The 14177-nt window shown below is 51.0% G+C and overlaps 1 protein-coding gene across 6 annotated transcripts in view; it reads left to right on the forward strand.

Annotated features, from left to right (window-relative positions):
• CHKA (choline kinase alpha) overlaps nucleotides 1-12289 on the forward strand; it is a 62663-nt gene extending 50374 nt beyond the window's left edge. For 4 of the 6 annotated variants that reach the window (XM_033402421.2, XM_004278032.4, XM_004278033.4 and 1 more), the window contains 5 exons: nucleotides 105-192; nucleotides 588-696; nucleotides 3486-3592; nucleotides 4959-5040; nucleotides 11054-12289. In XM_033402421.2, the coding sequence (XP_033258312.2) occupies nucleotides 105-192; nucleotides 588-696; nucleotides 3486-3592; nucleotides 4959-5040; nucleotides 11054-11113 (446 nt within the window). In that variant the 3' untranslated portion in view covers nucleotides 11114-12289. The other 2 variants (XM_033402418.2, XM_033402419.2) reach the window with 2 other exon arrangements.
• The last annotated feature ends 1888 nt before the right edge of the window (nucleotides 12290-14177 follow it).

Consider the following 14177-nt stretch of genomic DNA (forward strand, 5'->3'; position numbering starts at 1 on the left):
CCTTACAGGATCAGAACCACCCTGGGCCCTGTGGTTGGAAACCTGCGCCTTCGATGACAGAACGTGCCCAGAGCAAAGGTCGTGTCATCCAAACCTTTTTGCAGGTAATATCTTATTGCTGGAAGGCAGGGAGAATTCTGAAAACCAGAAACTGATGCTCATCGACTTTGAATACAGCAGTTACAACTACAGGTAAAGTCACATGTTTTTATTTCAGTATTCTGTGTGTGTGCGGAACGAAGGAGAAAGTAGGTCACGATACCATCCTGAGTTGGAAGTTTCCTCCCTGGAGGCCAGCACTTTGTGTCCCAGCGGCTGCAATGGCCGCGTGGGGCAGCGCAGCCTGTTCTCAGCTGCGTCAGTGGGAGCAGGGGCCAGGTCCTCAGAATCCAGAACTTGGCCTTTCGTTGGCTTCACCAAAGCACTGACCACAGGACGGCACTCCCGAGCGGTTGCTCCAGACAGCAGGCCAGGGTGCTTTGGTCTGTCCCGTCACTGAAGCATTCATGCTTTCGGGACCCCGGGGTCCCAGGGGCGCTCGCAGCAGGGCTGCTGCCTCATTTTCTGTGCCTCTCGCTCTTTTTCAGGGGATTCGACATTGGGAATCATTTCTGTGAATGGATGTACGATTATAATTACGAAAAGTACCCTCTTTTCAGAGCAAACATCCTGAAGTATCCCACCAGGAAGCAACAGGTAGGAGACTCGTGTTTGTATTCAGTGCACTTACTGAGAAGTAAATCACATACCTCAGTTTCACCCAGTCAGAGATGATTACAGCTTCACTTTTAAAGATGCCCTTTTAAAACCATGGAGTTGGTTAAGCAGGTCCTTTTGCTTTAAAATGTTATTTTGTGTCAAGATACAGACTCAGTATTTGAGTCCAGCCTTTTTAAATCCCTGTGCCAGAGGTAAACTGCGTCCAGTCAGAGAGGAGCACAGCCTCCTTTGTGATTCCTTCTAGTGTTTTCCCAAAGCCCAGCCTCCCTCCTGCTCTCTAGCCTTCTTTTGGGGATCACTGACTTTCCTCCGTCTGTTTCACTCTGTGCAGGCAGAAGTAGCCTTGTAGGCACCGTGGTTCAGTAGCTGTTGCAGTGTTCACAGACCCCTTTCCTGTCCTGGGTTATGCGAGTCCAGTGACTGGAGAATCAGTCCTGTGGGAATCTCTCCCCAGGAAGCCCTCTATTCCATTCTTCAGCCTCTGCCGAAGCCTTGGGTTGAGGATGAGTACGTAGTGTTGCAGAAGCTAGCAGGCTGGGGAGAGGGGCACTGCGCCCACCTCTGCCAGCCTTGCAGGGCAGCAGCTCCGCCCGCGCTGGGCGGCCCTGCCGCCCGACATCCCTTCTCCCGGGATCCCCGCCTGGTCAGAACGTTTCCCAGGGGCCAGGGGTGAGGACGGATGCAGTCAGTTGCTGCAGTAGCTCACTCAGGAGAGGTTTCTCGAGCACCTGCCTGAGTTGGGCATGGGGAGAGTCTGCAGCAGGTGGCCACGCTCAGGGGCAGCCGTTCAAATACAGCCTTGCCGTGTGGCCAGACCTGGGCTGCTCTCTTCTGGCCTTATTTTCAGGCAGACCTGATGACCTTGAGCGTGTCCAGAGCAGAGTGACCGGGATGGTTTTGGACCTCAAGTTCAAGCTATGTGGGTAGGAAGGGTGGGAGAACGTGGGGCTGTTGACCCCAGGGAGGAGAACACAGCAGGCTTCAGGTTCCTGCCATGCTGAAAAGAAATTAGACTTTTATAAACACTGGGCAGGCAGCTCCAGAGATGAGAACTCTCAAACCAGTGAGGGGAGATTTTCAGTAAGAAGACAGATTTCATTTTAGTGGAAGGCGGCAGAGCTGTGTAACCCCTGACACTGCACAGCAATGGAAATGTAAAGAAGCTCCACTCCTGTTTTCTGAGGTTTTAAAATCACGTGCAAGTGTTGGTCTCTGTCAGATACCCTGTCTGCAGCTACTGAGGTAATCTCACGCTTTTCTGTCTTTAATCCATTGAAGTGTTTTAAAATGTTAAGCAATACTGAAATTCCTGAAATAAACTATTTGAATGAGTTAACGTTGTTTTGTAATGCTCTGTTGGATCCAGTTAGGCAATTTCTTATTTTAGGAGATTTACATCTATGCATATATGTGAAACAGGACTTTAATGTTCATTTAAAAAAGTATTCATACCTGCTTTTGGAATAAAAATTATACTAGTCTTACAAAATGAGTTGAGTGTCCCTTTTTATTTTCTGGAACTAATTTATCTAAGATGGTGTTGTTTGAAAGTTTGGTAGATGCCCATAAAACCATCTGGGCCTAGAACCTTTGGGGGAGGGAGGGTCATTAATTACCACTTTCTTAGGGTTTCAATCTCTTCAAATTTTCCATCTTCATTTGCCACCTTCAGCGTTTAGGGTCTCCAAGAAATTAAACCATCTAGGGTGGTGGTTCAAGCATGGGTTCTAAAAACTAATGGGCCTGGATTTCAATCCCAGATCTGCCACTGCTGGTTGTAACGTACTATTTCTGTGCCTCAGTTTTCTCATCTGCAAAAATTATTTTGTTGTCGTGGGGAGTGTGCCTGTTACACAGAATTTAATAGGTATCTGCAGTCATCTTTTTTGTGCCAGGTTTACTTCAGAATCTACGGCCCCCTGCCTAGGACAGTGCTTGATCTTGAATGATGCTTTCTGGTGGAGGAGGGGGCGTAGTGTAAGAAAGCCGGCTTTAGAGCAGGAAGATGGAAGAGGCGACACAGGGAAAGGGTGGGGAGTGCCTTCCAGCCGGGTGACCAGGTAGCAAGGGTTCTAACAGGGGAGAAAGACTGACGGCTGTTTTCTTCTTTACAAAAGCAAACAAGCCGAGGTTGGCTGTGTTCTGCTGCCCTTTGATATGGTATGAAATAGTGGAGAACAAGGGCTCTCATAAATCCTAATTCATGTGTAGACTCAACGTGCAGCCTGGTAGAACCTTAGGGTAAACTGTGTCTTCTCCAAACCAGAATCAGACACTGCCAGTTTATGGACATAAGTGGAAATCATCACAGCATCTTAGGGGTGGAAGGCCCCTTCACAGTGCCTGGTCCGGCACCTGCCCTGAGGCAGCATCTGCCGACGAGCATCAGGGTGCCCTGGTGCCTCATGCCAGCGCCGCGTGGAGCAGCAGCCAGGCTGGGGAGGTGTGGAGTAGGCTGACCCTGCTTTGCCGTCAGTGGAAGACAGGAGTGTGAGTTAGAAGGAACAACTCTACCTAAATTACTTTCTGCAGAAGCAGTAGTGGTCTTGCCGACAGTACGGCATCGAGTCCATTAGTTCTCTGACTGTAACCCGGTGAACCCAGCCGGGTGGGTGAGCTCCCTGGACCACGCCCCTGGGCAGAGCAGGGTGGCGGGCTTTGCTGACGTCCGGAAGAGTCACACTTGACGTGTGCACTTCGTGACAGCATTGACATCACCTGTTTTTAACCATCATTGATCCTAATGTCATTGCTTTTTTTTTAAGCTCCATTTCATTTCCAATTACTTGGCTGCATTCCAAAATGAATTTGAAAACCTCAGTACTGAAGAAAAGTCCGTTATAGAAGAAGAAATGTTGCTTGAAGTCAATAGGTAATTTTTTTCCTTTGTCGGTTTGTAACGATAGCTTCCCTCTTTATAGCGCGTACTTGGGATGCCTCCTTGCAAACAGGAGTATTTTAGGAGCTCCCTCACAACCATACATCTCGAGGCCTTGTACGATGTCAAAAACAGAACATTTGGTTCTTGTCCACGTGGCCGAGTGTGTTCGGATCCCCCAGATTTCAGCACACGGCCAGTGAGGAGAGCAGGGTCTGTGCACTAGGTCAGGGAGCGAGGGTGGCGTTCCGAACCGTCATCCCCGCCGCGGACTCTGCTGCACAGCCGCTGCCGCCAGGGCCTGCACACTCTTCTCACTTGTGCTCCTGGAGAGCTGGGTGCCACCGAGTAACATGGTTCTCCTAGAAAAGAATTAAAAATCTGTTTTCTCAACAGCTGTCAAAGCAGGGCTGAGAAAGCTCCAGATTCCGCAAAGGTCTAGATCACTGTGTTCTCACACTCACTCATCTCTTTGGTCAGGAGGCCTGAGTTATTCCTAATCTTTGGGTCTTCCATGAGATTATTTGTTAACAGTGACGGTTTGAGTGGCTGTGGCCCTCCTCCCTCAGCACAGAGCACCTCCTTCGTGTCCTCGGAACTGTCCACAGTCCTCTCATTGAGCTGAGGCCACCCTGGTGGCCCCTCGGCTCCGCCTGCAGAAGAGAGCTTCCCTCCCTGGTTCTTGATCAGATGGAAATAGGAAAGCGGAGGTGGAGGAGACCCAGACAGAAAGGGTAGCACCAGGGGATCTAGTGGGTCAGGGATGAAGAGAAGCAGAATCAGGTCTGGTAAGGGCGGCACCGAAGCCCTCGTTCCTGAATTAGAGCTTTATCTTTATCGTTTTGAGAAGAACTTGGATTCGCAGTGAAGAGGAACGTGGCACAGCCTAGAGGTGGGGACCTGGCCACACCCTCCTCCTGATTCACTTCCGGGGGAGAGGGGCATGGGGGACGGCAGCAGGCTGTCCGGAGGCCCGCGCTTTCCTCCACCTGTTGCTGGTGGGGTAGGGGCCGCCAAGGCTGTGCGCTCACACGCGTGCCAGAGGGTTTCTCTCCCTGTGTGACCCACGCTTCACCAGCAGCGGCCACTGAGGCCTCCGGGTGGGTCCTGCGAGTGTTCCGTGTGCCAGGGACAGGGAGTCGGGGTGTTCGCACCTGCAAGGTCACTGGCCAGCGGTGGGGAGAGGACGGCTGTGGGCTCCTGCTGCTCTGTTGCCGTGGAATATCGTCCCACTGGGTCGGCCAAGGCAGACAGTTTGCACCCAGATGAGTTAGAACGTCCATCTTGCAGGAAATGACGTCATCGGTCCTCCAACTGGTCCCACACATCTCATGTGCATTTCCTGCTTTTGTAATTACAGGTTTGCCCTTGCGTCCCATTTCTTCTGGGGACTTTGGTCCATCGTACAGGCCAAGATTTCATCCATTGAATTTGGGTACATGGTATGTTTTGGGGGTAGTTTTTCTCTTCTGCTCCCAGGAAAGAAATGCTTCCATGTACGTGAATGCTCGGCAGTAAATGCCTTTTCCTTCCAGGGGGTTACCTGTGCCCCTCCGAGTACCTGAACCAGGTGACCAGCACCAGGACAGCGGGCTCCCCCCGGGGAAGCTGGGGGAGAAAGGAAGGCTGCATAATTGAAGCCACTTTTGCTGCTGCTGTGTCTGCCTGTGGAAGTTGCCCTCACTCCCAGGGCCAGCAGGTCCCGCCTCCCCTGCTTCAGAGAAGTGCTCTGTGGTCCTGTGGTTCTGATGGGGGATGTAGAAATCCAGACCCTTGAGGTCCAGCCCCGACCTCAGTCCCTTCTGACAGAAGGGACACTGAGTGAAGGAATGGTGGTGGGGTTACCTACCGTGCCTTGTTTTATTCACCTGTTAACACCCCATCCTCTGGCCTACAGCACCCGACTTAAGAGTTGGAAGCTGGTGCTGATTGAGTTAGACCCGCTTTTGTGCAGCAAGTTTGTACCAAACCAGGCTGTCTTTTTATTCTAACCTAAGCGCTGTCCTTGGCATTTTACTTTGCTCCGTAGTGAGTGGTGGGGGGCGTCCTGGGGCAGGGGTGCACACAGGCGTAGCGAGCACCTTGCTTTGGGACAGGTGGTGGGAAAGGACTGGTGCATTTTGTTCTCCTCGGTCCTCAGTGAGGAGGTTTCTGCTTCTAGGCAGAAGATTTGGTAATGCACAGATGCTCTTAGGCAAAAGAAGGGGAAATTTGGATTTTTAAAGCAGATTTGGAGTCATGGTTAGATGTTACTGTAAGACAAAGTGGACTTCAGAGAAGGAAAACCACCGAAGGTAGAGAAGGGCGTTGCATCCTAGTGAGGGCATCACTTCATCTGCAGGACATAGAGAGACCCTCAGTGTGTGTGCCCCTGAATTCTTCAAAAGACACAGAGCAGGGACTTCCCTGGCGGTCCAGTGGTTAAGACTGTACGCTTCCACTGCAGCGGGCACGGGTTCCATCCCTGGTCAGAGAACTAAGATCCCACATGCCGCACAGCACGGCCAAAACAAAACAGACCGAAACAAAAGACATAGGGCAAAAAGTGACAAAGCTGAAAGGAAAGGGGGAATCTACTATTCACCAAGTAGATTGCACACCTCTAGATAGCGGGTGGACCCAGGAAACCCTGCCACAGGCAGGGTGGACACCTGAACATCATCACCCCAGCCAGCTCAACCTGACGAACACGGGTGGAGCCCAAACAGCTGCAGGACAGACATCCTTGTCAGAGAATGTGGAGTCTTCATCAGGATAGGCCACAGGCTGGGCTGTGAAACAGGCCTCAAATGTACTGCAGAGTAAGTTCTCTGACCACAGTGCAATTTAATTGGAAATCAGTAACCAGCAACCACAAAAATATCTGGAGAATTCTCAGTTATTTGGAAATTAAACTGTATACTTCTAAATAAACCCTGGATCAAATGAGAAATTACAAGGACAATTAGAAAATATTTGGAATTATAATAAAAACACAACATGCCAGAATTTGTGGGATGCAGCTAAAGCAGCATTTGGAAACTTACGGCTTTGCAGCTTAAATGCTGTCTTGGATATGAAGGAAGTTCTCAAGCCAGTGATACAAGCTGCTACCTTGAGAAGCTAGAAAGAGGAAAACCAACTAAGCCCAAAGTAGATAGAAGCAGAATGAAGGTAAGAGCAGAAATCATTGAAATATAAAATGGACAAAAAATAGAGAAAATTAATGATACCACAGAAGTATTTATAAACCTCTGGCTGTACTAAGCAAGAAAGAAAAGAGAAGGCAAACATTACCAAAACCGGGTACGAAGAGAGGCCATCACTACAGACTCTATAGATCTTCAAGTAGAAGACGACGATGAACTCTGCCCACGGATTTGACAACCTGACCTGAAATGTGCCAGTTTCTTGGAAGATACAGATGACCAAAACTGACGTAAGAAATGGCCATATAGTTATTTAAATAAGTTGAACTCATAATCAGAAACCTATAGATTTGGGACTTCCCTAGTGGCGCAGTGGTTAAGAATCCGCCTGCCAATGCAGTGGACACGGGTTCGAGCCCTGGTCCGGGAAGATCGCACATGCCACGGAGCAACGAAGCCTGTGCGCCGCAACTACTTAGCCTGTGCTCAAGAGCTCTTGAGCCACAACTACTGAAGCCTGCGCACCTAGAGCCCGTGCTCTGCAACAAGAGAAGCCACTGTGATGAGAAGGGCACCGCAATGAAGAGTAGCCCCCACTCGCCACAACTAGAGAAAGCCCACATGCAGCAGCGAAGACCCGATGCAGCCAGAAATAATTAATAAATTTTTAAAAAACCATAAATGCTACTAGCCTCCTCAGCCACGCATTCAAGGCTACATACACCCTCTTAAAAAAAAAAAACCTATAAACTTCAGGTCCTGGTGAATATCATCAAATATTTAAGGAAGAAATAATAACAGCCCTACAGACTTGTAGAAAATAAAGGGAGAGGGATCACTTCTCAGCTCATTCGATGAGGCTAGCATGACCCTGACACCAAAACTAGACAAGAACATTTCAAGAAGACTGCAGATCACTGCTTTTCATGAACATTACCCCCAAACGATTATCCAAATACTGGCAAAAAGTAAATCCAACTTATGTAAAAGGATAATATTTTATGACCAAGTGGCATTTATCCCTGGAATGCAAGGTTAACGTCAACATTTGAAAAACCTATTAGTGTAATTCACCGTATTAACAGAATGAAGGAGAAAAACCATACAATCATCTTAGTGAATGCAGGAAAAGCATTTGATAGAATTCAACACCTGTTCATGATAGAAAGTCTCAGCGAACTAGTAATAGAGGAGAACTTCCTCAACCAGGTAGAGGGCATGTACACACCTCTTGTACAGCTGCCGTGGTAATGGATGGTAAAGCACTGAATGCTCCTCCCACCTCTGCCCCAAATATAGAGCAAGGCAAGGCTGTTCGTGCTCACTTCTCCTCACAGGCTGCTGGGGCGCCTAGCCAGCAAAGGAAGGCAAGAAAAAGAAAGAAAATGCAGAAGTACCAGAAAGGAAGAAGAAGAACTGCCTTATATTTATAGGTGACATGATCATGCACATGAAAAAATCTAGCGGAATCAATAGAAGAGCTATTTAATAACTACTGAGTGGGTTTATCAGGGTCGTAGGATACAAGGTCAATATGCAAAACCCACTTGCATTTCTACGTGCTAGAAGCAACTAAATGAAAATTTTTTAATTGTGTTTACGATGGCATAAAAAACTTGAAATACTTAGGGATAAACTTTTTCAAGTATTGCATGATCTTTACACTGACAACTATAAAACATTGCTAAAAGAACCTAAATAGAGATAACCACATCTGTGGATTTAGAAGACCTAATCTTTTTTTTTTTTTTTTTTTTTTTTGCGGTACGCGGGCCTCTCACTGTTGTGGCCTCTCCCGTTGCGAAGCACAGGCTCCGGACGCGCAGGCTCAGCGGCCATGGCTCACGGGCCCAGCCGCTCCGCGGCATGTGGGATCTTCCCGGACCGGGGCACGAACCCATGTCCCCTGCATCGGCAGGTGGACTGTAAACCACTGCGCCACCAGGGAAGCCCCAGAAGACCTAATCTTAAGACTTCCATTCTCCCCAAACTTATCTTCTGTCGTCTCCGTGACCCCAGCAAAATCCCCACAGGCTTTTGGTAGAAATTGACAAGCTGATTCTAAAACGTATGTGAAAATGCAAAGGCCCTGGAATAACTAAAACACTAAAACTAACTAGAACCACGTTGGAAGACTTAGGCTACCTGATTCAAGACTTACTAAGCACAGTAATTAAGACCATGTGGTGTTGGTCGTAAGATAGACATAAATCAGATGGAACAGACTAGAGTTCCCAGAAATAGACTCCTTCCTACACATATAGGTAACTGGCATTCCACAGAAAGTCCAAGGTAATGCATTGTGGAAGGATTAGATTTTCCAGAAATGATGCGGGGACAACCGAATAAGCCATATGGAAAAAAATAATGAACTGTGAACTTGCACTCTACACAGAAATTGACTTGAAACAGGTAATAGACCTAAGTGTAAAAGCTAAAACGGGAGAGAAGCTTCATAACTGTGGCAAAGATTTCTTAGGTCACATAAAGCACTAACCCTCAAAGAAAAAAAAATACAGTAAATTGGACTTAATCAAAATTTAAAACTTTTGTTCTTTGAAAGACACCATTAAGAAAATGAAAAGCCCAGCCACGGACTGGGAGAAAGTAAGGCAAATTTATATCTGACAAAGGACTTGTATTTAGAATATATAAAGAACTCATAACTCAGCAAGAAACCAAACAACCTACTTTATAAGTGGACAAAAGATTTGAACACTACACGGAAGGTAAACTAATGGCCAGTAAGCATCTTTTCATCTGCTTGATACAAAGTCATAAAGGAAATGCAAGTTAAAGCCCCAGTGAGATGCCTTGCACACCCATGACAATGGCTACAACTTAAACTCACGATACCAAATGTTGGCAAGACTGTGGAGCAGCTGACCTCATATACGTTGCTGGTGGGAATGTAAAAGGGTGAAACCAGCGTGGAAAACAGTTGGACAGCCTCTTAAAAAGTCAAACATACACTTACCGGGACCTCCCTGGTGGCACAGTGGTTAAGAATCCGCCTGCCAACGCAGGGCATACGGGTTCAATCCCTGATCTGGGAACATCCCACGTGCTGCAGAGCAACTAAGCCCATGCACCACAACTACTGAGCCCACGTGCCACAGCTACTGAAGCCCGCACACCTAGAGCCCGTGCTCCACAACAAGAGAAGCGACCGCAATGAGAAGCCCGCATGCCGCAATGAAGAGTAGGCCCTGCTCGCTGCAACTAGAGAAAGCCCGTGCACAGCAGCGAAGACCCAAAGCAGCCTCCAAAATAAATAATTTAAATCGACTGTACTTCAATAAAATTAAAAGTTGAAAAGAAAAGAAAACAAAACCCTACACTTACCATACAACCCAGCAGTCCCTCTCTTTGGTATTGATCCAAGAGAAATGAAAGCCTGTTTCCACGCCAAGACTTGTATTCAGGTGCTCACAGCAGCTTTATTTTCAGTAGCCCCAAACTGGAAACAACCTACATGCCCATCAGCAGATGACTGGGTGAACACACTGTGTTGGAGCCATATCACAGAAAACTACTCAGCCACGAACACTGCCGCCCACGGCAGCGTGGATGTGTCTTAGTCACAAGCCAGACACCAGAGGGGACGTAGCGGACGATTACACTCACGTGGAAGCTTTCTGTCGCGATCTGGTGGGCTTGACTACAGAGACCCAGGAGGACCTTGAGGGTGACTGTGGTGTTGGCGTTGAGCTAGGTGTGTGCATTAGCGAACACCGCACGTTTTAAATGAGTTAAGCTTTGTGGTATATAAATTATACCTCAACGTTAATTTTTTTTGAAGTGGTGCTGTGATCTTGGCAGTTAGCACTGCAGACTTTTCGATTTGGAGTGGCCCTTGAGAGACTGTGTTCTGCACACCGGTGGGCAGACAGGGCAAGGGACCCAGGGGCCCGGTGGCTGGCCAGGTTTTCTCACTTCCCTCCTGGTGTCCTTTTAGTAATGGTGCTGCAGCAAACAGGTGGCACCTACCGTCTGTCTACCCTTGCTAACGCCCCAGGGACCTTGGGCTTTGACAGAGAAGCCTCTGTTGTGTCCGTCAGTCCGCGTCTGTAGCGTTCAAGGTGAATGAGTCGGTGAACCATGCTGCACCAGATACATAGACAGAAGTCCCGTCTCCTGTCTGGGATGGCAGGGCCGGGCCGGCGCAGCTGATCGAGTGGGGAACGTTGAGGGTAAAGGGAAGGCGGTGACCGGGGCTGCTGCCAGCGGGAGAGGACCGTCCTGAGAGCAGCGCGGCTCCTGCTCTGCTCTGTGCCGGGGGGCGGGCGGGACCCTTGGTGAGGCCCCTCTTCCTTCTGTCTCCTAGGAGTATGCCCAGGCCAGGTTCGATGCCTATTTCGACCAGAAGAGGAAGCTTGGGGTGTGACTGGGGAGGCCTGCCTGCGCTGCATCCCTGGACTGCGCGGGGGCGGCCGAGCCCGAGGCTCCCCCTGTGCTCCGACTACTGTATCTGCAGCAAGAAGGCTCGGACGTCTCGCTGCCGAACACAGATGTGTATGATACGAAAGACTGTATTAAAATTGAGGAACATTTATTTCATATCTTGTTTACGATTTCTCTAGGACTCTGACATGAGATCAGGAAGCAGAATTATAGTACACTAGTGCAATAGTGCAACATCTCAGACCCCCTTAATCTAGAGAAGGCATTTTCTACTTCAGTCAGGTGGGGCAGACAGCAAGAGTAAGCAGTGTCACTGCAGGTGCCTTTTGGTTAATGTTGATCTTTAAAGGATGTTAATGACCGCGCTGGTGAACAGTGCCGACCGGGCTTTCTGTAGGTAACGGGTGTGTAGGGCGGCGAGTGGGCAGCGACACTGCCGATGCCCCGTGGCCTGACCGGGGTCCTGGGAGATGCAGACCGCCCCCGAGGTGCACAGAGGCGGGGATGACTGTGGCTGCCCGCTGACTGCTGCCTGTCATCCGTGTTTTCCTCTGCAGATGAATCTCAGATGAATCTCACCCTAACTGGATGCAGCCCCGCCATGCCCTCTAACTGAAAGTGCTTTATTAACCCCGGCTCTGGGGCAGGCAGTGGGCCGTGGCCACAGAGGGCCAGCAGGCTGCACGGGGACACGTGGACACACATGCCCACCCCGGCACCCCCACTGCCCAATCCGCTTTCCTGGTAGGGAGCGGGCTGCTTTGTCCCACACTCTGCAGCCTTTTCCCCTCCACCTCTGCTCAGCCTGGAGCTGGGCTCTTGTGACAGGGCCAGCTGCCCGCCCCCAGGCATGGTCGTGCCCCAGGGAAGCCTCCTGTCGCCCTGGTGCTGGGGCCTCGGTGTGCTGGGTGCGGGAGGGAAACCTTGCCCTCACTGCTCCCCAGTGTACCTCATGTGGTCGTTCTGATGGGAAACCGCAGCCTGTATGTGGAGTATGGGGGCGGGGATAGAGTATAGCTGTGAAATCCATATGTATTAAAAATCCTTTGGGATAAATTTTTTTTTTCACTCTGAACTCTTATTTGAATTGTTTTTTGTGCATACATTCCTGCTACCACAAAGACTGTATTATACAAACAATAAAAAACATAAAAGCTCATCCTCTGCTGTCACCCTCGGATGCATCCCTAGTCTCGGGGAGGTCTCCAGTGTGTCCACCCAGCTCCGGAGGCGAAGCCCTTGGGCGGGAGGGAGGGGGGAGCACCGGGCTGTCCAGGAGGGAACTGAGCGGCTGGGTCAGGGCAGGAGGGGGACTTCCGCTGCCCGGCCTGCTAGACACCGAAAGTTTTAACCAGGTGAGTGTGTTATGATATCCAAGCAATAAAACTGAGTCCTAGGGACTTCCCTGGTGGCACAGTGGTTAAGAATCCGCCTGCCAGTGCAGGGGACACAGGTTCGAGCCCTGGTCTGGGAAGATCCCACATGCCACGGAGCAGCTAAACCCGTGCGCCACAACTACTGAGCCTGCGCTCTAGAGCCCGCGAGCCACAAATACTGAGCCTGCGTGCCACAACTACTGAAGCCTGCGCGCCTAGAACCCATGCTGCACAACAAGAGAAGCCCCCGCAGTGAGAACCCCCCGCACCGCAAAGAAGAGTAGCCCCCGCTCACTGCAACTAGAGAAAGCCCGCGTGCAGCAACGAAGACCCAGTGCAGCCAAAAATAAAGTTCTTTTAAAAAACCCAACAGCCCTAGATGCTGCTGCCCTGTGTGTGAGTTCTTAGAACACAGCTCCCAGCTCCTGCCTGTGCCCACAGGGTCCGACCGGCCTTGCCCGCCCCCTGCCCCCAGCCTCTCTCGTCCCTAAGATACCAGGCCCTCTCGCGCTTTCCTCTGCCGGGTGGCTTTGGGGTCAGTCTCCCTCACATCCACTCGCTGGCTATCACTTGCATTCTCTGTATGTGGAATTCCTGGGATGCCCATCTGTTCGCTCAGTCATCCTCCTGGATTAGACCGTACACTTGCCCGAGCAGGCCTGTCCCCAGTGCAGGTGACCCCCCCCAATCTCTGTGTCTCCTGATGTGACCCCCACGCCCCAGGGGCGCCCCCTCCAGTGCCTTTGCGCATGCTGGTTCCCCAGCAGCCAGCCTTCTCCAGCCAGGCTGTCCACGCGTCAAAGCCAGGGCAGGGCCAGCTAGTGTCTCCCTGGGGTCACACCTGCCACCCACCCCCGAAACATGCCACATTCTCGGCGCTCAGCCCCTGCTTAGGGTTCCCCTCACCTGCCCCACCCTGCGAGTCTCTGCATAGCTCTGCTCCCCAGGAAGGTAGAGCTTGGAGTCCTGGGCTTGGGCCAGATCCTGAGACGCACACCACCCCCTCTGTTCCTAACCAGACACTGCTCTCAACGTTTCCTGGAGCCAAGTCTCTGCCAGGCGTGTCATACTGCAGCCAGACAGCCCCTCATACCCCAGCCCAGCATCTGGGGGCCCTGAGCGGGGCAGCCCTGGGCTCTGGAGGGACAGGCTCCTCCCGGCAACTGGCCAGACTGAGAGCCACGGTGACGGGGCCAGGTTATGGGGCTAGGCCTCCTGGCTCGCCGCGCCCAGGGCGTCTCTGCCTTCAAGGCAGCCTTTGTTCCCAGGGCCTCCAGCCGGAAGAACTACTTGGCAGCTCCTCAGCAGGAGAAAACGAGGCCTCTGGGAAGCACTGGCTCTGCCACCCAGCTGGGGGTGGGACCCAGACCAGAGAGGCCCGAGGATGCCACCACCCTCCCCCCAGCGGAAGGATGGCCTGGCAGCAGGACTGCCCACCAGGGAGGGATGGGGGAAGACTGTGGCCTCTGGGGAGGCAGGGCCTGGAGTCCGGCTCTGCCCTTTTCTGACCTTCGGAGCCCTGGGCAATTCTCAGGGTGCCCTGGACGAGCCTCTGCCCTTGTCTGCGGGAAGCTGGCCTTGGGTGTGACACCACTGTCCCATGTGGAGCGCCGGGTCCGGCTCAGGTGTCCCAGGCTGCTCTCTGCTGCAGAGCATCTTGAGTGCCGGGGG

This window comes from Orcinus orca, chromosome 8, assembly GCF_937001465.1.
Source record: "Orcinus orca chromosome 8, mOrcOrc1.1, whole genome shotgun sequence".
Taxonomy (NCBI): domain Eukaryota; kingdom Metazoa; phylum Chordata; class Mammalia; order Artiodactyla; family Delphinidae; genus Orcinus; species Orcinus orca.